The sequence below is a fragment of the Lynx canadensis genome, chromosome E1, assembly GCF_007474595.2.
Source record: "Lynx canadensis isolate LIC74 chromosome E1, mLynCan4.pri.v2, whole genome shotgun sequence".
In the NCBI taxonomy this organism is placed as follows: Eukaryota; Metazoa; Chordata; class Mammalia; order Carnivora; family Felidae; genus Lynx; species Lynx canadensis.
Window position 1 is genome coordinate 57,983,456 of NC_044316.2, and position 24,723 is coordinate 58,008,178.

General features: G+C 56.1%; 1 protein-coding gene across 1 annotated transcript; it reads left to right on the forward strand.

Annotated features, from left to right (window-relative positions):
• The first annotated feature begins 16,330 nt into the window (after positions 1-16,330).
• On the forward strand, positions 16,331-23,976 carry CBX2 (chromobox 2). The gene is made up of 5 exons (XM_030296569.1): positions 16,331-16,402; positions 16,475-16,518; positions 17,527-17,592; positions 19,970-20,072; positions 21,485-23,976. The coding sequence occupies exons 1-5, from the start codon at positions 16,331-16,333 to the stop codon at positions 22,787-22,789; spliced, it is 1,590 nt and encodes a 529-aa protein (XP_030152429.1). The 3' UTR covers positions 22,790-23,976.
• Positions 23,977-24,723: the final 747 nt, after the last annotated feature.

Consider the following 24,723-nt stretch of genomic DNA (forward strand, 5'->3'; position numbering starts at 1 on the left):
GTCAGCCCAGAGCCTGACGCGGGGCTCGGACTCACGGACCGCGAGATCGTGACCTGAGCCGAAGTCGGCCGCTCAACCGACTGAGCCACCCAGGCGCCCCAGGGTTGATGTAGCTTTTAAGCAACTGCCAACCTGATTCCCAAAGCGGCTGCACCATTTTGTAACTGCCACCGGCACCGCCCGGCACCACGGCCCGGCAGCGAGCGCGGGTCCCGGGTTCGGCACGTCCTCACCAGGTGTTAGTGGTGCTCCTCTTCTAAACCCCGGCCCCTCTCACGGCCGTGCTGTTTTAATTCACATTTGCCTGATGAGCAGTGACGTGACGTATCTTTGGGGGGTCCACATAAGACATGACCATTTTTTGTAAGTTTATTTTGAGAGAGAGAGAGAAACATGAGCTGGGAGAGGGGCAGAGAGAGAGAGAGAGAGGGAGGAGAGAGAATCCCAAGCAGGCTCCGTACCATCAGCACAGAGCCTGATTCTGGGCTCGAACTCAAGAACCGTGAGCCGAAATCAAGAGCCCGAGGCTTAAGCGACCGAGCCATCCGGAGACATAACATCCTCGTGTCTGCTTTTGAGACGTGTCTGATTCGATTCCTTCTCGACCCCTTCCCCGCCTTTTTTTTTTTTTTTTTTTTGGTCTCCTGTTTTACGACCTCGTGATCAGAGAGGAGGCCCGGATGTTTGCCCCTTTTGGAGTTTGATATTGTTTCTGGCCTAGAACATCGAGTCGTGCCAATGTTTGGGGGGAGGTTGAAACGAAAGCATGGGCCCATGTAGATGAGGGGACAGAACCTCAGCCCACACCAGCTGAGCCACCAAGGAGCTGTCCCAACAGGAAGCTCCCAGGTGTATCTCTCCGTCTCTCCGTCGCTCTGTGTCTCGTTCTCTCCTTCTTACCCTGCTTCTCTCCACGTGCTGTCTCAGAGTCACACAGTAGAGGCACTTACCCTGGGGCAGGGAAGGCCTGACTCCTTCGTGCCCTCTGGGTCTGTGATTTCTCCGAAAGGTGTGCTAACATCTCTAAAACTCATGAATGGGAAAACCAGACGGGCTGTACCTTGTATTGAGACGCAGTACCTCTCTTTATCCTGTTTCATGATTTGGTTAACAATTTTTTAATGTTGGGGCGCCTGGGTGGCTCAGCCGGTTGGGCGTCCGACTTCAGCTCAGGTCATGATCTCACGGTTGGTGAGGTCGAGCCCCGCGTCGGACTCTGGGCTGACCGCTCAGAGCCTGGAACCTGCTTCGGATTCTGTGTCTCCCTCTCTCTCTGTTCCTCCCCTGCTCCACTCTCTCTCAAAAATAAATAAAGATTTGGGGCGCCTGGGTGGCTCGGTCGGTTAAGCGTCCGACTTCGGCTCAGGTCACGATCCCGTGGTCCATGAGTTCGAGCCCCGCATCAGGCTCTGGGCTGATGGCTGAGAGCCTGGAGCCTGCTTCCGATTCTGTGTCTCCCTCTCTCTCTGCCCCTCCCCTGTTCATGCTCTGTCTCTCTCTGTCTCAAAAATAAATAAACATTTAAAAAAAATTTTTTAATAAAGATTTTTAAAATTTTTTTTAAAGAAATGGGGCGCCTGGGTGGCTCAGTTGGTTAAGTGTCCGACTTCAGCTCAGGTCACGATCTCGCGGTCCGTGAGTTCGAGCCCCGCGTCGGGCTCTGGGCTGATGGCTCGGAGCCTGGAGCCTGCTTCCAATTCTGTGTCTCCCTCTCTCTCTGACCCTCCCCCCTTCATGCTGTGTCTCTCTCTGTCTCAAAAATAAATAAACGTCAAAAAATTTAAAAAAATATAAAATAAAATAAAGAAAAAAATAACTGTAAACACTATTTTTATTATTTCTTCCCACTCTCTTGTCCATGCACATAGACATAGGTGTTTTCCCCAAACGGAGACCACACTGCAGATTTCTCTAATTCACTTTTTTTCATGGAACATTCCACAGGGCTTCACCATGTCATTGCAAGGAGCTCCCAAAACTTGAACTTTAAGGAGTGTAGTGAATTTCCTTGCATGAATACTCCCCAGTCTAGTAAAGTCAGCTGCCCACGGATGAACACTGAGCTATTGCCAGTGTATTTATCAGCTCTGCTGTGGTGAGCAAATCAGTACACAGATAAATCTTTCTGTGCATCTCTGATTACTTGTTATTTCCTTAGGATATTCCTTAGGTGTGGCATTACCCAATAAAAGGGCACGAGTGCTTTTGAGGGTCCGGCAAACTGCTTTCCAGAAACATCGAAGCCGTTTATAGTCCCACCCGTGGTGCCTGAGTGACAGTTTCCTCACACGCTCACCCAGCTTTTACCAGGGACTTTTAAACGGGTTTCTAATTGAACTGAGGACTTGAGCGTTTAAAATCACAAATATGTCCTGTCTGGGGATGAATTTGCCCCATGCCTGTCTGCAAACTGCTCATTTTTATGGGTACGGCTGGGGTCCCCCCGTTCTGTACCAAGCTTTGTGGTGAACGCTGCATTCCCGCGGTCGGGGATTTATGCCCTGACGGGGACAAATTTAAACCGAGGCACAGTTAAAGAACAATATGCAGATTAAATAGGCCAAGAAACCCACATTGACCTGCAGGAGGCCATCAAGCGGGAAAGGCCTGACGGGCCTGCCGACGACGACGACGGGAGGGAAGCTGTATGTGCTGGGGGAAGGGGGGGCATAAGACCGGAAGGTCTTCCCACGGGGTATTTTGGCAATTCCTATCAGAGCCATAAACACGTCTGAAAGTTTCAATGAGATTTTCAAACCAAAAAGGGTGATAAACTTTGATCACAAGGACTCACGCTGATGAAGCTACAAGGAAGGGCACGCGTCCTGGCGCACACTGCCCCCTGGCATGACCGTGCCCTACTGCGTCCTGTCCCCTGGTGCCTCCAGTCCCCTCTTGGGTGCTGTCTCCTACTGCATACTCTCCCTTGGTGCAAACTGTCCCTCCTACGTACTGTTCCCTGATGCACACTGCCCTCTGGTGCCGGCTGCCCCCTTACTGCATCCTTTCCCCTGGTGCACACTGGCCCTGGTGCATTCTGTCCTGTGGTCCATACTGTCCCTGGTGCATACTGTCCCTGGTGCATTCTGTCCTGTGGTCCATACTGGCCCTGGTGCATACTGTCCCTGGTGCATTCTGTCCTGTGGTCCATACTGGCCCTGGTGCATTCTGTCCTGTGGTCCATACTGTCCCTGGTGCATACTGTCCCTGGTGCATTCTGTCCTGTGGTCCATACTGTCCCTGGTGCATTCTGTCCTGTGGTCCATACTGTCCCTGGTGCATACTTTCCCTGGTGCATTCTGTCCTGTGGTCCATACTGGCCCTGGTGCATTCTGTCCTGTGGTCCATACTGGCCCTGGTGCATACTGTCCCTGGTGCATTCTGTCCTGTGGTCCATACTGGCCCTGGTGCATTCTGTCCTGTGGTCCATACCGGCCCTGGTGCATTCTGTCCTGTGGTCTATACTGTCCCTGGTGCATACTGTCCCTGGTGCATTCTGTACTGTGGTCCATACTGTCCCTGGTGCATTCTGTCCTGTGGTCCACACTGTCCCTGGTGCATTCTGTCCCTGGTGCATTCTGTCCTGTGGTCTATACTGTCCCTGGTGCATTCTGTCCTGTGGTCCATACCGGCCCTGGTGCATTCTGTCCTGTGGTCCATACTGTCCCTGGTGCATACTGTCCCTGGTGCATTCTGTCCTGTGGTCCACACTGTCCCTGGTGCATTCTGTCCCTGGTGCATTCTGTCCTGTGGTCCACACTGTCCCTGGTGCATTCTGTCCCTGGTGCATTCTGTCCTGTGGTCCATACTGTCCCTGGTGCATTCTGTCCTGTGGTCCATACCGGCCCTGGTGCATTCTGTCCTGTGGTCCATACTGTCCCTGGTGCATACTGTCCCTGGTGCATTCTGTCCTGTGGTCCATACTGTCCCTGGTGCATTCTGTCCTGTGGTCCATACTGTCCCTGGTGCATTCTGTCCTGTGGTCCATACCGGCCCTGGTGCATTCTGTCCTGTGGTCCATACTGTCCCTGGTGCATACTTTCCCTGGTGCATTCTGTCCTGTGGTCTATACTGTCCCTGGTGCATTCTGTCCTGTGGTCCACACTGTCCCTGGTGCATACTGTCCCTGGTGCATTCTGTCCTGTGGTCCATACTGGCCCTGGTGCATTCTGTCCTGTGGTCCATACTGTCCCTGGTGCATACTGTCCCTGGTGCATTCTGTCCTGTGGTCCATACCGGCCCTGGTGCATTCTGTCCTGTGGTCCATACCGGCCCTGGTGCATTCTGTCCTGTGGTCTATACTGTCCCTGGTGCATACTGTCCCTGGTGCATTCTGTACTGTGGTCCATACTGTCCCTGGTGCATTCTGTCCTGTGGTCCACACTGTCCCTGGTGCATTCTGTCCCTGGTGCATTCTGTCCTGTGGTCTATACTGTCCCTGGTGCATTCTGTCCTGTGGTCCATACCGGCCCTGGTGCATTCTGTCCTGTGGTCCATACTGTCCCTGGTGCATACTGTCCCTGGTGCATTCTGTCCTGTGGTCCACACTGTCCCTGGTGCATTCTGTCCCTGGTGCATTCTGTCCTGTGGTCCACACTGTCCCTGGTGCATTCTGTCCCTGGTGCATTCTGTCCTGTGGTCCATACTGTCCCTGGTGCATTCTGTCCTGTGGTCCATACCGGCCCTGGTGCATTCTGTCCTGTGGTCCATACTGTCCCTGGTGCATACTGTCCCTGGTGCATTCTGTCCTGTGGTCCATACTGTCCCTGGTGCATTCTGTCCTGTGGTCCATACTGTCCCTGGTGCATTCTGTCCTGTGGTCCATACCGGCCCTGGTGCATTCTGTCCTGTGGTCCATACTGTCCCTGGTGCATACTTTCCCTGGTGCATTCTGTCCTGTGGTCTATACTGTCCCTGGTGCATTCTGTCCTGTGGTCCACACTGTCCCTGGTGCATTCTGTCCCTGGTGCATTCTGTCCTGTGGTCCATACCGGCCCTGGTGCATTCTGTCCTGTGGTCCATACTGGCCCTGGTGCATTCTGTCCCTGGTGCATTCTGTCCTGTGGTCTATACTGTCCCTGGTGCATTCTGTCCTGTGGTCCATACCGGCCCTGGTGCATTCTGTCCTGTGGTCCATACCGGCCCTGGTGCATTCTGTCCTGTGGTCCACACTGTCCCTGGTGCATTCTGTCCCTGGTGCATTCTGTCCTGTGGTCTATACTGTCCCTGGTGCATTCTGTCCTGTGGTCCATACCGGCCCTGGTGCATTCTGTTCTGTGGTCCATACCGGCCCTGGTGCATTCTGTCCTGTGGTCCATACTGTCCCTGGTGCATACTGTCCCTGGTGCATTCTGTCCTGTGGTCCATACTGTCCCTGGTGCATTCTGTCCTGTGGTCCATACTGTCCCTGGTGCATACTGTCCCTGGTGCATTCTGTCCTGTGGTCCATACTGTCCCTGGTGCATACTGTCCCTGGTGCATTCTGTCCTGTGGTCCATACTGGCCCTGGTGCATTCTGTCCTGTGGTCCATACTGTCCCTGGTGCATACTGTCCCTGGTGCATTCTGTCCTGTGGTCCATACTGTCCCTGGTGCATACTGTCCCTGGTGCATTCTGTCCTGTGGTCCATACTGGCCCTGGTGCATTCTGTCCTGTGGTCCATACCGGCCCTGGTGCATTCTGTCCTGTGGTCCATACTGTCCCTGGTGCATACTTTCCCTGGTGCATTCTGTCCTGTGGTCTATACTGTCCCTGGTGCATTCTGTCCTGTGGTCCACACTGTCCCTGGTGCATTCTGTCCCTGGTGCATTCTGTCCTGTGGTCTATACTGTCCCTGGTGCATTCTGTCCTGTGGTCCATACCGGCCCTGGTGCATTCTGTCCTGTGGTCCATACTGGCCCTGGTGCATACTGTCCCTGGTGCATTCTGTCCTGTGGTCCATACTGTCCCTGGTGCATTCTGTCCTGTGGTCCATACTGTCCCTGGTGCATACTGTCCCTGGTGCATTCTGTCCTGTGGTCCATACCGGCCCTGGTGCATTCTGTCCTGTGGTCCATACCGGCCCTGGTGCATTCTGTCCTGTGGTCCATACTGTCCCTGGTGCATACTTTCCCTGGTGCATTCTGTCCTGTGGTCTATACTGTCCCTGGTGCATTCTGTCCTGTGGTCCACACTGTCCCTGGTGCATTCTGTCCCTGGTGCATTCTGTCCTGTGGTCTATACTGTCCCTGGTGCATTCTGTCCTGTGGTCCATACCGGCCCTGGTGCATTCTGTCCTGTGGTCCATACTGTCCCTGGTGCATACTGTCCCTGGTGCATTCTGTCCTGTGGTCCATACTGGCCCTGGTGCATACTGTCCCTGGTGCATTCTGTCCTGTGGTCCATACTGGCCCTGGTGCATTCTGTCCTGTGGTCCATACTGTCCCTGGTGCATTCTGTCCCTGGTGCATTCTGTCCTGTGGTCCACACTGTCCCTGGTGCATTCTGTCCTGTGGTCCATACTGGCCCTGGTACAAACTGCACCTGTCATCCTTTTCCAGGGCCCATGGCAGCACATAAGCTCCCTGCACCACTGCCTTGGTAGAGGGACCCAGAATTGGTGCTATCTCTTCCACACGAGGACGGTGTGTGCTCATGTTGCAGTGAAGCTTCCGAGGCCACCGGCTGTCTGCGGCCGCTTCTCCTCCAGGTGGGGGAGCTGGGCTCAGTCCCAACACTATCCCAGCGGCTTCCAAGTCTCCCCTGCCTCAGCCCCGCCATAACCCCGTCCTCCCTGGCTGTCTTCACCTTTGAGCGACAGAAAGAACCTTCTCCATTCACTCTACAAGTTTTTGAGAGTGCGCTGTGCCCCGAGCCCTCTCTACGGTGGGGCCACAGCAGCGAACCAGCCAGACCACACCCGCTGGCCTCTTGGACTTTACCAGACTAAACCACACTACAGGGGTTACGTGTTTCCGGTAAATCTTGATCAGGGAGTGTGAGTTCTCCGACCCTGTCCTTTTTTGAAAGCGTATTGATGACTCTAATTCCCTGGTATTTCCCCACTAATTTCAGAATTAGAGTTAGCTTATCAATTCCTTTGGTTTGTTTTTAAATTTTTTTTTTAGGTTTTTCTAATTTATTTTGAGAGAGAGAGAGAGAGCAAGCAGGGGAGGGGCCGAGAGAGAGGGAGAGGAGGGAGGTGCTCCTGTGCTGAGATTTGTAATGGGATTGTGTCACATCATTAGATCAATTTGAAGGAAATCAGCATCTTAAAAATACAAATCTTCCAATCCATAAACAGCCTTCTTTATTTAAATCTTTAATTTCTCTCAGCGATAAAGAAATCAGAGGGGCACCCAGGCGGCTCAGTCACTTACGCATCTGACTCTTGATTTCAGCTCAGGACATGATCTCACGGCTCGTGAGATGGAACCTTGCATAGGGCTCTGCGCTGACAGCGTGGGGCCTGCTGAAGATCCTCTCTCTCCCCCCTCTCTCTGCCCCTCCCCTGCTCACGGGCGCACTCTCTCCCTTCCTCTCAAAATAAATAAATAAACTTAAAAAAAAAAGAAATCAGAATATATTGAGGAGAGACCAGGACCTGAATATTTTTATTATAGAAAAACTTTATAAAATCTAAGTTTTAAACACTAGATTAAGCTTTTTTTTAAACGTTTACTTATTTTTGAAGGAGACAGAAACAGAGCACGAGCAAGGAAGGGGCAGAGAGAGAGAGGGAGACACAGAATCCAAAGCAGGCTCCAGGCTCCCAGCTGTCGGCACAGAGCCCGACGTGGGGCTTGAACCCGTGAACCGTGAGATCGTGACCTGAGCCGAAGTCGGACGCTGAACCCACTGAGCCACCCAGGAGCCCAAAACTAGATTAAACTTTAACAAAGCTCAAAGTAATTCATGAGCTTAAACGCTAGGTAACTCAGGAAATAGCACTTTCCGTAAGCGTATACGTGCACAAGGTAAAACACTGCACTTGACTCATGGGCCCATAAATTGATCATTAAAGGGCTCTTCACCGCCGGCCTAACACAGTCACTGCTATCTGCGTCTTGGGATCCTTGCAGAAAATTTGTACACATCCGCCAACACACAGATTCCTTTTGGTTGCACGGCAGAAGTAATAGCATACATTATTTGCAGAGGGTTGAATAGTGACCCCCAGAAAGACACGTCCGAGCTCTGACCATGAGGACCCGTGGACGTGACCTTATTCGGAAAGAGGGTCTTTGCAGATGTGATTGAGTTAAGAGGATGTCACCCTGGAATTAGAGTGGGCCCTCAACCTAGCAACTGGTGTCTTCATAAGGGTGAGGAGAGGGAGGTCTGAGACACAAGGACAGAGAGGAGGGGACCCAGGGAAGGAGGCACCGTGAGGATAGAGGCAGAGATGGGACGGTCCCTGTGCCAAAGGGACGCCGGGAATCACAGGCGTCCTCCTGCAGAAGCTGCAAGAGCCTGGAAGGATCCTCTTGTAGAGCTTCTGGAAGGGGTGTGGCCCTAATGACACCTCAACGTCAAACCTGTGGCCTCCAGCACGGTAAGAAGGCTAATTTCTGTTGTTTTAAGTCACCGAGTTTGTGAATAATTTGTGATTCCAGCCCTAGGAAACACAAACAATATCGTTCCACAGTTAGGGGTTTTTTTGTTTTGTTTTTTTTTCCAGATAATCCACTGCCTTGGAGGGACGCCTGGGTGGCTCAGTCAGCTAACTGGCCGACTTCAGCTCAGGTCATGATCTCACAGTTCGTGCGTTTGAGCCCTGCATTGGGCTCTGTGCTGACAGCTCAGGGCCTGGAGCCTGCTTCAGATTCTCTCTCTCTCTCTCTCTCTCTCTCTCTCTGCCCTCCCCCACTCGCACTCTGTCTCCCTCACTCTCAAAAATAAATAAACATTTAAACAATTAAAAATAAATAAATAAAACACTACCTTGGAGATCTTATGGGTCTACTCGACTAGACGACTGTCCCCAGTTGCTCAGTCAAACACGAATTGAGGTGTTTCTGTGAAGGCATTTTTGTGGATGTGACTATAACATCCACAATCGGCTGACTTGAGGTAAAGAAGATTGTCCTGGAGAATCGGGGTGGGTCTGACCCGATCAGCTGAAGGACTTTGAGAATAGTGCCGAGGTTTGGGAGGAAGATATTCTGCCCGTGGACGGTGGCTTCAGCCCTAGGGCTCCAGCCCGCCCTCCCTGACAGCCTGCCCTGTGATTTTCAACCTGACCAGATAGCCCCCACGATGGCAAGAAATCTCTTTCAAGGAGCGCCTGCGTGACTCATTCGGTTAAGCGTCTGACTCTCGACTTCGGCTCAGGTCACGATCCCAGGGTTGCGGAACTGAGCCCCGCATCGGCCTCTGCACTGAGCATGGAGCCTGCTTAAAATTCTCTCTCCCTCTCTCTCTGCCCCTCTCCCCTGCTTGTGCTCTCTCTCTCTAAAATAAAATTTTTAAAAATTGTTAATGTTAAAAAAAAAAGAAATCTCTTTAGGAATTGGCATTTCTGGTATTGGTTCTGTTCCCCTGGAGGAATACGACCCCGCCCTAGGTGCACCTGATGCCCTTATCTGTGCTTTATGTCCTCACGCTTCCCTGGATGGCTCGGGCCACTGCTGGCCCTGCTTCCTGGCTCCCACCCAGTGGCCATCGCTCTGGCCTGGCAAAGGGCCGTCACTTGGCAAGTATTTGCTGTGCGAGTCGTTTCAACCCAAAAGTCACCTTGCAAATTCCCATCGGCTGGCATCTCGCTACGCGGTACGTCCCAATCCACCTACTGAAGTTGTGGGGACACCGCCGTGTCATTCTGGGGCACGTAGGCTCCCGGCGGCAGTATTCACACCAGGACGGGAGCCTTGGAAAAGCAGTGACCACAGGAGGCAGCCCGTACTGAACCCAAAGAGACGTGAACCGGTGACACAGAGAGCACCCTTCTCGCTTCTGTAGCCAGAACGAAGGATCGGGTTTCAGCCCCAAAGAGGAAACTCCCATCCAAATACCTCGGAAAGCCAGCGGCCACCACTGTCGGCACAGGGAGTTATTCCTGTGTGTTCACGGAACCCAGCCAGGATGTGTGGGGCCGAAGGAGCCGCGGCCGAGGCCCAACCTGTGCTTCGTGGGTTCGATGAACAGCGTCTCAACCAGTGTTCACGCGGCCTCCTGGACGCCTTCGCGGCGGGCCTGTGCCTCTCCAAGTCCACTGTGCGGAGGAACTTGGTTTTCTAATTAATGCCAAGAGCTAAACATCGGGACAACTCACCACCTAGCGGTCAGGGTCCAGTTAAATAAGCCACGATACATCCAGCTACGGAAAATCCTGGAGGAATCCGAAGGAACACGGCAGGTCGCCCCACTCGAGGGGCCACAACCTTCAGGCCACACTGCTAAGAGAAAACAGCAGGATCCAGACCGTGAGGTGCACGGCCGTGTGCGTGATCAAGGGAAAACCACTGGAGGGCACGAGGGGAAGAAAGGTTCCCGGCACCCTTGCTGGAGGGGACCAAATGCCCCCAGAAGAAAACCTAGGAAGCGGGAATGTGTGTTGCTTCTAGAATGGAGAACCAGTCTCCTGGGGCCGGAGGGATTTCTCAGAGTGTATCTGCTGAACCTTCTGAATCTGGCACCCCTGGGGCGCGTCCCACTCTCCCCGCTGGGTTGACGGTCACGAAGGCCGATGGCGGTGGAGGAGCGGAGCTCAGAGATGGCCGTGCGGCCGGGTGGCCGGCAAGACGCTGCCCCACACGAGCAGGAGCCCAGGCTCGGACAGAGACCCCGGGCCACCCCGTGCTCACCTGCAAAGTGGCATTTCCACAGTCCCTTCTGGTTTTTGTGTTTTGTTTTTCTTTTTCGAGGGAGAGAGACAGAGAGAGAGAAAGAACCTCAAGCAGTCTCCACACTCAGCATGGAGCCCGGCGGGGAGCTCGATCCCCCAACCCCGGGATCATGACCTGAGTCGGAGGCTCAAACGACTGAGCCACCCAGGCACCTCCCCCCACCCCACCCCACCTTCGGGTTCGAACATTCCCTGACTCCAAATGCAATTCCTCTCGTTATCACTGAGATTTTTGCCAACAGGAAGCAAAGAAAGGGCTTTAAAAAAAAAAAAAAAGAGGCGTCCTTTGGACTTAATTTCATATTCTCTCATCAAAACGCAGCAGGATTTAAAAAGGCAATGCAAATCTCTTTTGCTTTGTGTGACCGAAAGGACATTTCTTTGTGTGGGTTCTTTTAGACAAAAAGGAACCCAGCTAATGACGGGGGTGGAACAGAACGAACACTTGATTCTGAGGGGGATTTGTAAGCGGGGTCTCAGAACCCCCATTCCCGAAGCCCGTGGGTTTATTGGTGGGGCTCGAAGGATTTATGAAGGACGTCCAAGATCACCTCCAGCAGCCAGAAAGAACAATTAGCAAACTCATAAATGTGCATTCGTTTACCGCTTTGTATCCCCGAACCAATTATCGGTTTGTAAGTAAGGGCGTCACCCTAGATTTCAGAACTTTGTTAAGTGCAAGCTACCTTTGAATTTGTAAAATGATGCATTTCACACTGGCAAAGCGCACTCATAAAACCATTTTACACTCGAACAATTCCGCACCAGGCAAAGGTCTTGAAAAAAAGCAGATGTGGGGCGTGTAACAGACATGATTGATTTGTGTTAGAACAGCACTGAAACCAGCTAAGTGTCCAGAAATGCCCTGGATGGACTTACAACTCCTAGGGGTCTGCGGAGAATGCGGGGACAGAGTCAGCCCCGTGTGTCTGGGGCAGGCATGTAAATCAGCACACCCCTCGGGGACAGCTTGGCGATCTCGAGCAAAAACGAGCTCTTTAGTACAAAATCAAGGCAGGCTGTTCCAGATGTGCGAGCACCTTGCACGTGCAAAGATAAAGACGTTCATCGCTGCACCGTTTCTCACCGGCATCGGGGACCGATTTGCTTGCAAAATTAAGGAATGACACTCTTTAAAATAAAAGCCCGATGCAATGGGGGGGGGGGTCCCGCAAGGGGCGGTGGGCTGGTCTCCAAAACACCATAAAGGGGTAGGTTAACCGTCCACTGCTCACCACCTGTAACCTTAACCTTCCCGGCCCCAAGAGTCCAAGGTGAGGAGTTCGAGTTTGTGGAGGTTTTTAAGGGCCCCGGGGCGGGTCCCAGCTGCCGCGGTCTCTGTGAGCCCTGGAGGGCCTCCTGAGTGCAGGCCTCTGAATTCCTCCCACACTGGCCTGCCCGCCCCCACCAGGCTCAGGTGGGAAAGGGCAGGTAGAGGTTCCCCGGCTGCAAGACTGAAGCAACTTGGGATTGCTTTTCCACATCTGTAAAGTGAGGACAGGCTGCCCTTGGTAGGAAGCGTACTAAGCAACGAGGCTGAAGACAGCCTGGGGGTTTCCTGGGTCAGGCTCTGGGGGGAGCAGGGGTCAATATTTGCACTGTGCGCCCAGGCAATTCTTGGGCAAACCGGAAAAGGTTGAGGTTGAGAGCTGCGGCAAGCACCCTATCTGTGCTTACTCTTACTTGAGCTCTGGCACCGAAACACTGTGTCAGGTATACACAATACGTATCCATTACGCACACGGAATCAGCGTCACATAACATGGCTAGCCTGTAAGTCACGTCTCAGCCTCACAAACGTGAGGGGACCCGGTGGGGGACAAGTCATCACGTTAAATATTAAAGATTGTTCAGGGGCGCCTCGATGGCTCAGTCGGTTAACCGGCCGACTTCGGCTCAGGTCACGATCTCGCGGTCCGTGAGTTCGAGCCCCGCGTCGGGCTCTGTGCCGACGGCTCGGAGCCTGGAGCCTGCTTCGGATTCTGTGTCTCCCTCTCTCTGACCCTCCCCCACTCATGCTCTGTCTCTGTCTCAAAAATAAATAAACTTTAAAAAAAAATTTTTTTTAATGTTTTTAATATTAAAGAGGGCGCAATGTATTATTCCATATCCTGATCTCACCGTGGGATCAGGAAGTGTGTCTGGGGTGCATGGTGGTAGTTACTCTTTCCACAGCCAACCCTGACTGTAGTCGTGACACGGTATTTGCAGAAATACTACCCTGTAAGGCACAAGGAATGTTACCTCGTTTCAGCTGCCAAAGGCGGCCGACCAAAGGGTCCTGGCTCCATCTCAATCCTTGACTCCCATTCACTGCAAAGTAACACCATCGTCCCTGACCCAGTGTCTCGGCTTTTTGAGTCACAGGAGGAGCATGAAAACATTTCTCGTTTCTCAGAGATGTTTTAGACATCAGCGAGTTAACATGTGTCCCGCGCATTGTCACTTGCGTAGCAAGAACATGGCATTAAATGAAGTATTTAGTCTGAACATCCTCCCGTATGCCCGTATTTTAAACGCCTTCCTGTACGTGTTATAAACGTTCTCGAGTGTAAGAAAGCGTACATGGGGGTACAAGGAAACTATGCATGTTCCAGGATTAATTCAAGGCAGTACGTGACTCTTTTGCTTGAAATGTGTTTCGAGTCTATCCCTGACATTCCTATGGACCTGTACTGTCCAGGTACATGACCCCTAGCCACAGGTGGCTATTTAAATTTCAGTTACCTAAACTGAAATAAAATCAAAAATCCCACTAGCCACATTTCAGGTGCTCACTCTCTACAAATGGCTAATGGTGAAACTATTGAAAACGCAGATACAAGGCACTTGCAGATACAAGAACATCTCTGAAAGCTCCTTTGAGACAGCACTTGGGGCGCCTGGGTGGCTCAGTCGGTTGAGCGTCCGACTTCGGCTCAGATCATGATCTCACGGTTCGTGGGTTTGAGCCCCGCGTTGGGCTCTGTGCTGACGGCTTAGAGCCTGGACCCTGCTTCGGATTCTGTGTCTCCCTGTCTCTCTGCCCCTCCCCAGCTTTTGCTCTGTCCCTCTCTCTCTCTCTCTCTCTTTCTCGGTCTCAAAAACAAATAAACATTAAAAGAAAAAAAAAAGACTTTAGACAACAGCACTGCTAGGCACTCTCCATGCTGTGTCTACTCTTGCCGGGATGATAGCAAATGCTGAGTGACTCTTTGTTGAATGAGCAAGAAAATAATTACTTCTGACTTGTCTTAATAATTCTTAAATGCGACAGTCTGTGACAGTCAAAACGGAAGACAGAATCTGCTTTAGCCCAAACCCATGTTTTGACACGATTGGATTAGCGGGAATTATTCCTTGCTTCTGCCTACTTCTAGTTTTGTTTTTATAGAACATTTCACAAATTTTGGATCAACCACCACCCTATTTATCTGCTGACTTAATTCTACTCAAATCTGTCATATCTGTTTCTCCAAATAAATTATCTAAACATTATTTTACCCAAACTGGGGGTGCACAGTGGAATTGACGATGTACGTGTTACGCCTTTCAGGAAATTGATTTTTTTTAATAGGTTGGGATCAAATTCTAGACAAACTAGAAAAAAACTCCCCTCTTTAAGCTTCCTTTTCTTAAAAAAAAAAAATTAAGCCAGTATCCCGGGGAACCATATATCACCAAGAGGAAACTGGAAACTTCCAGGGCAAAAACCTCACACCCAAGACAAATTCTGTAAGGAAACCTGAGTTGAAACTGACCCAGCTATTTTTAGGACTACAATAAATACACCTTTGGCTTCAGCCCCACAATTTACTGAGTAGTTCCACAAGATGGGGACACAGAAACCGCTGCACATGGCCAGCGGCTCTCTGCACCCCAGGAAGACGGGTTTCACCACCAAGCAGGGGTTCTGGGCTACAGCCCCTCCCACCTGAGCCATCACCTCCACCCAGACCCAGGCGAGTCCTCCTTCCTGCCTTCTTTGCAAGCAATATCTAAGTTTGCGAATGTTATCCAAAGTCTCTCCAGGATATCAAATGAATGAAACATACTTAACCAAATAAACTGGAAAACATGCCAGAAATGGAAAGATGGGGCCCCTGCAGTTCCCAATTTTTACAGCAGGCATTTCCGTTAGAACAACAACGACAAATACATTTCTCCTGCAGAATTTTTATAAATACGGCTTTAATGATCAAAAATTACTTGTAGACATTCTCCTGCGACAAGAAACGACTCTCTGATTTGCTCAGCAGAGAGAGCACTTGGCAGCTGCATTCAAGGGAGACGCCAACACCAGAAAATGGGTTTTCATTGAGTTAAACGGTATTGATGTGGAAAAAGTTAAGGCTGATGCACATCGCCTTTACTCAGCGTTTGACTTTGATTCAAGCTCTAAATGATTTAAGGGGGAGCTGCTCAAGGGAATACGGATCTCAGCAGAAGAAAATAAAAAGGCAGGCTGCCCACGATGACCCCAGAGAGGACTCCAGGCCACCCCCACCCACCCCCACCCCCGCCTCCACGCGGTCTCCTTTCCGTCACGTGCAACTGATGCAAAGGACACATCGCCAAATCCCGTCGGGCCCATTACAGACCTAGTCCTAGGTTAGAATCATCTCCTCAACCTCGCTCCCACCCCCCACCCACCCCCACCATCACATTCATTTCTTCAGAACCGTGCAACAAAGTAAGAAAAGGTGCGATCGCTTTCCTCCCAACGGCGTGCCCTAAATCTTGGGGGTCTGGGTCCCACTCTCCATGGCTCGAAGAAAACACGGAGCAATACGCGTCTTCATTTGGTGCGTTTTTCTCTCCCGCCTTTGGGGGGGAAATGGCTAGGCTGCTCCCCTGCCCCAGTACTTTGTCTCCCATTCCTTCCCCGCCCCCGGCCCCGTTCGGCTGGCTGGCGCGCAAAACAGAGAAGACTTCTGCCCCAAGAGAAGGGGCCCCAGTGCGGAAGGGTAGAGGGCGGGCGGGGCCCCGCAGCAGCGCCCCTCGGAGGCCGGGGCAGGAAGCGGCCGACTTCCCCCCGTTCGGGCCCGAACAATGGCTTTTTGCCCGGAAAACGAAGTTCGGAGGAGGCCGGGCGCGCCCCGGGGCGCAAGCGGGGCACGGCGGGCGGCTCCCGGGTCCCAGGCCTCGAGTTGCCCCTTCCTCCCCGCGAGGGACCCACATGCACCCCACCCCCAACCCCGGGCCCGGCCCCCGCGCGCGCGCGCGCGCGGGACCCCAGGCCCGGGCGCGAGGCCGAGCCCGCCGCGAACAATGCGCGCCCCGCCCCGCGCCCGCCCCCGCGCTCCCATTGGTCGGCGCCGGACGGGGGTGGCCCGCGGGGGCGGGCGCGGGCCGGGCGCGGCGCGGGGACGCGGCGGCGGTGCGCGTGCGCGGGGCGGGCCCTACGCGGGGCGGGGGCGGTGCTTTGTGTGCGGCCGGCGGGGCGCGCGGCGGCGGCGGCGGCGGCGGCGGCGCGGGGAGCGGGGAGCGGCGGGCGCCGCGGTCGGGGCGGGCGCGCGCGGCAGCATGGAGGAGCTGAGCAGCGTGGGCGAGCAGGTCTTCGCCGCCGAGTGCATCCTGAGCAAGCGGCTCCGCAAGGTGCGTGCGGCCCGGCCCGCGCCCTCCCCGCGCCCTCCCGCCCCGGCTCACGCGCCTCTTCTTTCCCTGCAGGGCAAGCTGGAGTACCTGGTCAAGTGGCGCGGCTGGTCCTCCAAGTGAGTCCCCGACACGGCGGCGCCCGCCTTCCCGCCCGCGCCACCTCGGCCCCGGGGGGCAGGGGGGCGGGGGCGTCCGCGCGCTGGGCGGGAAGTTCGCGGGGTCCCCGCGGGCTCGGCGGGAAGGGGGCGCGCAGCCTGCGCGGGGCCGCCCTTTGTTTACGGGCCCGCGGGGCGCGGGGCTGACGGCCTCCCCCGGAAGCCCCTCCGGCCGCGGCCCGGACCCCGCGCCCCCGGCCCGCTTCCCTCCCGCGCCCATTTGTTGCTTGTGCCCCCGGGCCGCCCCGGCCCTCCGCGCGGGACGCGAGCCCCCCTCCTCCCGTCCACATTTTCCCCGCTGTAACCTGAGCTTTCTATTGATGGACGTAGAACTCCTTTTTTTTTTTTTTTTCTCTCTCCCCCTTTTAAAGTAAGGAAGGGTGTTTGGCATCCCCGGAAGGGGCTCTGTTTACAGCTCCTTGGGCCCACCCGTTTCCCGTTTCTTCCCGGCCCCCACTTTTCTTTCTTTGCTTTCCCCTCCCGGTGCCCTGGCCCGCGCTCACTTGGGCGCCAGCCACATTGTTCTTAATCTTTGGGCTGCGCTGCTGTGCCCCTCGGCCTTCCCCTCCCTGCATCCTGCAGCGGCCTTCCCTTCCCTTCCTGGATCCGGGCCAGGGTTTGGGGGCTTCCCTCCCGTCTACTTCCCATTTTACTGGGATTCGTTTTCCTCCGGGGGGGGGGGGGGGGGGGAGACCGTGGAGTTTTCCTGAAGCCTAATGTGAATTGGGGGTGGAGGTGGTGGTTTCCTTTTGAGTTTGAGGCTAAGGTGGTTGGCTTCAAGACCCCCAGTCTCCAGCAATTCATCCTGGCCACTGGTGGGACTTGGGGGGACTCTGCCCCAGCACCCCTGTGCCCTTGCCCCCAGCAGGGATTGGAGGGCGATAGGGCAACCCCACTCCGGCTGTTTTCTGAAGTAGCTGGTCACTGCCTGTCTGGTGTTTCTTGACACCTTGTTTTTTCCTTTTCCAGACACAACAGCTGGGAGCCAGAGGAAAATATCCTGGACCCGAGGCTGCTCCTGGCCTTCCAGAAGAAGTGAGAAAGTTAACACCACGTGTGGGAAGGGGGACAGTGTTGGGGACACAGTGGCCTATCATAGAGCCGTGCTGGCCTTCCAGGGGTCCGGGGCTTGTGCTGTGGTCTGAGTTCCAGTAGCGGTGGTCACCAGAGGACCTTCTGTCCCATGTCTGAAGGCGCAGCAAGCCCCGAGGTCCCAGATGAGACCCTACCCCACCTTCCTTCGGCTGGCCCGCATGTGTCCAGACCTAAGAAGTCACTGAGTTAGCGCTGCTTTGGGCCTTTCTGACAGCCACGTGTGCAAAAACGAACCTTCTCGGTTCCTTCGTGAAAAGTTCTGGTTCTTCTGGTTGGCCTTTTTTGTTGAGTAATTTGCTAACAGCGCTAAGAAAAACCAGGATGACAGGTTTGCCATAAAATGAGTGACCTGGCTGCCCGGTGCTGCCTGAGGGTGCCGTTGGGCAAGAGAGGGCTCAGAGAGGGAGCCCAAACAGCACAGCAAAAAGTTACGCCTGCTGTGGTATTCTGTGCTGGAAACAACACGTCTAAGCTGTGAGCCAGGTGGGACTGAGCGCGTGCCCTTGCCAGTCTCAGGGGACGAATTTCCTCTTGTAATAATAGACGTCATCTTTTCTTTTAGATAGGAGACTGGGGTTGAGAGAGACCTCCTTTGACCTCAGGCAAAAGGGGGGTGAGGGGCAGGCGATGGGTGGGCCTCCCACCCTGGCCTGAGGGTCCGGGGGTGGGGGGTGCTGTTCCCAAGCACGCTGGTGGAGGCAAGGTGTGGGTGCTTTGCTGGGGCTCGCCCTGTTGATAGAGGCAGATGGGTTAGTTGCTCAAAACCTTGCCCGTCTAGGGTCAGTCTGGCCAGCGTGTTCTCTGGTCCACCTTTTAACCCACTCCCCCGGCCCCCCACTGAAGCATGGTGTTTTTGGTCTTCTCAGAGAGGCCATGACAACAGGAAGAAAATAAAGCTAGGCTTTTGGCAAGGTGAGCAAACACGACGTGAGCCTAAACTTGCTTGAGTACCTTTGGAAAAGCTTATCCATAACCTGGTATCTGATCATCTACTATTTAATTCGTAATCCGGGTCTTGTAAGTGAGGTTGGGGGGATGGGGGGGGCATCTGGTCCATTTCTCTGCGAGACAGCATCCTAACTGTTGAGAGAGGGTGTGTCCTTAACTTTACTTTGGATTATTGCACGGCAGGTAAGAACTGGGGTTAGCAAGTGTCCGAGAGGTGTGAGGATTGAAGTATGGGGTAGTCTGGTTTCCATCATGGGGGAGAGAAATCAGAGAAGGTGGGTGTCTCCCCTCCCCTCTGCGCCCAGAAGAACCCGCACCCCTGGAAGCTAGGAGCTGGCAGTCACATGCTTGGTGTGGGGTAATGTGGCATTTTTAAGGGCAAGCCTGAGGTTCAGAATCTGCAGGTGAGGTTAACGTATCGGCAGAGGAGACCCTGAGACGGCCCTGCCCTTTTAGGAGACCAGTTAGGGGCCGCTTTGGACTCTGAGCTCTGTCTGGTTGTACTCACTGGATTCTTTAAGAGATGCCCTTTCGGGCCCCAACGAGGTGATGTTTGTCTGTTTTAATTACCGGGAAGCTTCTCCGGATCGAGCCTCTTCCCCAGGGGTGCCCTGAAGTACCAGCTTCCTCTGGGGGTGGCTGGAGGCGGCTGTCTTGGCTTTACGACCCTGAGTCCCAGGAGTTCCCGAGCTGACTGGAGATATCCTCCTGGAGGTGTGAGCTTTGAGCCCCAGCCACTTGGGGACTGGGCGCCTCCAGTGCTCCCAATCTAGAATACTGTCTAGGAACAGCGAGGTCCTAGGAAGAGGAACCGGGGAGGGAACTGTGAACCAGGGGCACCGGCTCTAAGAGCAGAGTCCTTGGTCCCCCCTGACCTGTTCCCCGGGGACGTGTGAGCGTGGTGCAGCTGCGGAGAGGTAGAGGCTGGGGCCCGTGGTCCTTGTCTCCCTGCCTGGGACTCTCGTTTGGAATGGTGGGTTCGCACCACGTGGGAGTTCTGGCTCCTAGCGGGCTGCGTTTTAGAAGTTCCATAAAACGTTTTTTTTGCAGGAAGTAACTGCGGTTAGCACAGGTTTGTCTGAAGGGGAGTCAGAAAACCGGAGAAGTGTTCCTTTCCCAGCTTTGCTGGAATTTCTCTCGCTTTTGCAAATGAAACGGAGGGATGGAAAACAATAAGCATATCGCACAGGGGAGGGTGTAGACCTCTGCGGTGGATACGTTAACTGACTGTCCAGGCGCTGGCAGTGAAGGTGGCGATCAGCTACCCGAGGCTCTGAGTGTCGGGCTGTTGGAAGCCCTGGGGTTCCCCTGTGGTGGGAGGGGGTGTGGGTGCGGGGCTTCTCCCACCCTGATTGGTGACTGTCTTAAGGGAACACGAGAAGGAGGTGCAGAACCGGAAGCGAGGCAAGCGGCCGAGGGGCAGGCCCAGGAAGCACACGGTGATGTCCTGTAGCCGGCACTCCAAGCTCAAGGTGGGTGGCTGCTGGCCTGATGAGGCTCCTTCCCTCCCAGCGCTCTCTCTGGGCGGGGCGGGAGGGTGGAGGGCTTTGGGGAACAGGGATGGGGCTGCTGTGGCTGCAGAGGTGGTTCCCTTGCTCAGGAGACCCCGGCCTCAGGCTTCCTTCGTCACTTGTGCCTCTGCCAGCAGGGGGCAACAGCAAGCCCCAGCTCCTGCCCCTGCCCCCGCCCCCAGCAGGGCCCTGCACTGGCCGACCCCCTCCAGAGCCGGTTTCTTGTTCATTCTGTGTCCTTCCTACACTCCTTTCTAGTGGGTGGCAGGGTCAGACTTGTCTGCTGACCACTGTCTCACTGCTGGTGGCTCACAGGAACAGGAAGGACACCGTAGGCGCTTGTAGATTCACTGAACAGACACAACTAACCGGGGCAGTTCACGGGTACACGCGCACTTGGGGGCTGTGGCAGCGTCCTGCCTTCAGTTCCGAGGCAGCATGGAGCGAAAGGGTCAGGGCCTCGGTCTTGACCGTGTCTTACATTCCTTTCTCGAGGGCCCTGCCCCAGGATCTCAAAACGACACACTGTGGCCCAGAGCTCAGTCGCTTACAAAAACCGCCCTTGCGGGAGGCTGTGGAAACCTTGCTTTAAGCTTTGGGTGGGTCCCGTGTGGGAGACTATGGGGTGTTTACGGAGGGAGGCGATGCAGGCCAGCCCTGTGGCTCGGGCTCCCACCAGCTGGGGACCACGGAAGTGGCATCGAGGCAGTGGGCCTGGCTGGACGAGGAGGCCCTGAGGCTCTGGGCGGCACTTGATTGTCCCCCGCTGAAGGCAGGCGAGCTTTGCCGCAGGGAGCCCGTGCTGGCTCGGCCTCCCTACGGTGCGCCTCGTGAGACACCAAGTCGGGGAAGTGGGCTGCCTTACTTGCACGTGGGGAGACGCCCAGGAGATGGGAGGGCAGCAGTTTGTTTTCCTGGTCGCTGGAATGTTCTGAAGGGGTCACCTTTGGAAGCGTGACGACTGAAGCAGGTTGTCCTCTTGCATTCGGTGGCAGAGCCCTCGCACATCTTCTCCTGCCTCCTAGCCTGAGGCCCGTGAGTTGGGCTGCCCTGCGCTTTCCCCTCTGACTTGTGTGCAGCGGGGTCTGTCCCCGTCACGACCCTAGTGCCGGGGACGTGGCCGCGCTGACTCTGCCCTGACTTCCTGACCCACCTGGGGTTTCTGGTGCTGTTGGTTCTGCTTTTAACTGCAGTCCACGGACTCTCAGGAGGACTTTCCAAACTTTTCTGGAGCAAGGTGCCGAGAAGTCGCTCCCTCTTGGCTGCTTCTCTCCTGTGGAACCCACCAGAGGTTTGGCTTGGAGGTGTCTGATGCCCTCTGGACGCCGGGGGCCCGGCCGTGGAGGTGGTGACCCCTCCCGCTCTCTTTGCAGGAACCCGACGCCCCCTCCAAGTCCAGCAGTTCCACGTCTTCGTCCACGTCTTCCTCCACGTCCTCGGACGAAGACGAAGACAGCGACTTAGACGCCAAGAGGGGTCCCCGGGGCCGCGAGACCCACCCGGTGCCTCAGAAGAAGGCCCAGATCTTGGTGGCCAAGCCTGAGTTGAAGGACCCCGTCCGGAAGAAGCGAGGCCGCAAGCCCTTGCCCCCAGAGCAGAAGGCTGCCCGGAGACCCGTGAGCCTGGCCAAGGTGCTGAAAACCGCCCGGAAGGACCTGGGGACGCCGGCCGGCAAGCTGCCCCCGCCGCTCAGCGCCCCCGTGGCGGGCCTGGCGGCCCTGAAGGCCCACGCCAAGGAGGCCTGCGGTGGCCCCGGCGCCGTGGCCAGCCCGGAGAACCTGGCCAGCCTCATGAAGGGCATGGCTGGCAGTCCCAGCCGGGGTGGCATCAGCTGGCAGAGCTCCATTGTGCACTACATGAACCGAATGAGCCAGAGCCAGGCCCAGGCCGCCAGCAGACTGGCGCTCAAGGCCCAGACCACCAGCAAGTGCGGCCTCGGGCTGGACCTCAAGGTGAGGACGCAGAAGGGGGAACTGGGGATGAGCCCCCCGGGAAGCAAAGCCCCAAAGGCCCCCGGCAGCGGGACTGTGGAGCAGAAAGGAGGGAGTGCGGGGGGGCCCCCCTACGTCCACAGCGGTGGCAAGGCCCCTGCCGGGTGCCTGGGCGCCCAGCCTGCACCCGCCCAGGAGCTGAGCCCCCAGGTCTTGGACTTACAGAGTGTCAAGAACGGCACACCAGGGGTGGGTGCGGTTGCCCGCCATGCTGCGGCCACCAAGGGCGTCCCTGCCACCAACCCGGCCACTGGGAAGAGCGCCGGGGGCGCCCCCCCCGGGGGGAGTGGGGCCAGCGTGTCCTGCGACACCAACAAGAGTGAGAAGCTGGCTTCTAGGGGGGCCGCTCTGCCCACCCCTGCAGGCAAGAGGGACTGTGTCAAGGGCAGCTCGGGCCCCGGTGGGCAGGAGGGCCACGCGGGCCCCGGAGAAGTGCGCAAGGCAGCCTTGCCGTCCGAGATGAGCACCGGAGAGGAGAACAGCAGTTCCGACTCCGACCCCGACCCGGCCTCCCCGCCCGGCGCTGGACAGAACCTGTCTGTGTCTGTCCAGACCAGCCAGGACTGGAAGCCCACCCGCAGCCTCATCGAGCACGTCTTTGTCACCGATGTCACCGCCAACCTCATCACAGTCACGGTGAAGGAGTCCCCCACCAGCGTGGGCTTCTTCAACCTGAGACATTACTGATGCCCCGTAGCCGCCTGGCTGCCCGGCTCTTGCCTGCCCTTCTCTGGCCTCTGGCTTTGCTTTGGTGATGGCCCTGTACCCCGGGCCCTCCCCAGGGTCCGGGTAGCCTCCTTCAAGGGCAGGCTTGGAGGGGACTCCCCGAGGCCCTGCCTGTGGCTTCAGGCAGGGTCATACCTTGATGCCTTGCCAAGGCCTGGCCTTGCCCCCGTTTCTACCTCTGGGCCTCTGTTTTCACTTCCCATATGCCTCAGGAAGTCTGCCTCCCGGGTCTCTGGCTGAACGTTTCTCAAGGCCGTCCCCTGTTGGCTGTTTGAACTGCTCTCCCTGGCTTGTGATGACAGAGTAGTGGTCAGCTTTCCTCTGGATTTCCCAGGGGCGCAGCTGTTAGAGGAGAGATCCAGCTTGGTCGTTCCTGCCCGGCGGTGGGGAAGGAATGTGTACTGGGAAGTTGGGGGGGGGGGGGTCAGGCCTTGAAGGACGGCGTGCGGGCTCAGCTAGGTTTTTAGAAGATGGGCCGTGGGCCAGGTAAGGGACCTCACCAGTCAGGACTCCGCTCAGTGCCTGAGCTGCCAAGGACTAGGGGTCTGCCTGCCTCCCTGTCCCTGCCCCCCATGTCTACACCAGAGGGCTGTGGCCTGAATGTAGGCTGGCTGTAGCTGTGCTTGGGAGCCCTGCAGACCTCCCTTGGTGCCCTGTAAGCCTGGTTCAGGTTAACGCCTGCAGCACCGAAATGTCTTAGAGGTCAGATCTGGGAGGGGTCGGTCTCGCAGCTGTTTGATCTAGAGCCTCCCCATTATGGGGAGAAGCAGAAGGGTGTCTCTGGCTGCCCTCCTTTCTGCGTTCGTGCCAGGACAGCCGTGGTCCCACAGAGGGCCCCTGAGAGCCCCTGGAAGGTGGGAGTGCGGGCAGGTGCTTAGCCCAGCTCCCTCCCACGGCGGCCTCTCCCCCCAGGTGGACCCCCCCCCCCCCCCGCTCCCTGACAATCCCTCCCGCCTTTGGGGGTTCCGTGTGCTCCCTCCCAGCTGCAAGGCTGTACCCTCGGACCATTTGGAAGTGGGGCACAATCTGGGCGCCCCACCTGTTGGAGGGCCCCCAGGAAAGGGCGAATCTGCCTGTCCCCAGACAGCCGAGTCTGGGAGCGGTCTTGTGTGGCCTGTGGCAGAAAGGTGGGTCAGGGAGTGGGGACGCTGGGTCTTTGTGATGCCAAAAGAAAAGTGGAGGTGTGGGTCCTCCTCTGCCTCGGCTGTCAGTGACAGTGACAGCCAGCCAGCAGGTGTGGGCGCGCCCTCTGTCCTGTTGCCTTGATCACAGGGGAGCCCAGACTTACACAGCGGGCTCTGCTCTCTGAGGGGCGCGCCTGCCAGACCTCCGGCCCCCTGGTCCCTCACCCTGCGCGCCAAATCGAAAGATGGCTTTCGTGAACCTGAATCGATTTCAACAGTGTGCCTTTGGGGACAGACACGCGTCCAGGACCTCGTCAAGGGGCATCCAGATGTAGCTTCCAGGTTTGCTGCGCGGTAGCCGTGCTGGGCTGCGGCAGGGAGGGGTGCCCATCTTGGCAGATCCGGAGGGCTGGGGGTCCCGGCCAGCCAGGCTAAACGCTGGAAAGTGGGAGGAAGGGATCGCGGCTCACCCTGCACGGTCTGGAAGAAAGGGGTCCCGGCACACTGGGCCACTGGCACCAGCTCCCCCTCCGGTTCCCAGGCAGCCACGTGCTCCCTGGCTGTGAAGAGAGGGCTCCCCCTCAGGGGGGCTGCCCGTCTCCTGGTTTTTCAGCTCCTTCTGTGCCAGGCACTGTGCTGCCTCAGAGGCCGCAAAGCCAGGCCAGCAGCGGCTCCCCAGGCCTCGGGGACAGCCCGGGCTTCCGTGAGCTGTCGGACCAGCGTGTGTCCGCGCCAAACCCCGACGCGGTGCCTTTCTGTTTACCAGCTACT

What these genes read in the sequence shown, in the direction of transcription:
- CBX2 (XM_030296569.1), top strand. Translation starts at nt 16,331, where the DNA reads ATGGAGGAGCTGAGCAGCGTGGGCGAGCAGGTCTTCGCCGCCGAGTGC. An exon ending in TGGCGCGGCTGGTCCTCCAA is followed by an intron (nt 16,519 to 17,526) that starts GTGAGTCCCCGA and finishes TTCCTTTTCCAG; the next exon opens with ACACAACAGCTGGGAGCCAG. An exon ending in CTCCTGGCCTTCCAGAAGAA is followed by an intron (nt 17,593 to 19,969) that starts GTGAGAAAGTTA and finishes GACTGTCTTAAG; the next exon opens with GGAACACGAGAAGGAGGTGC.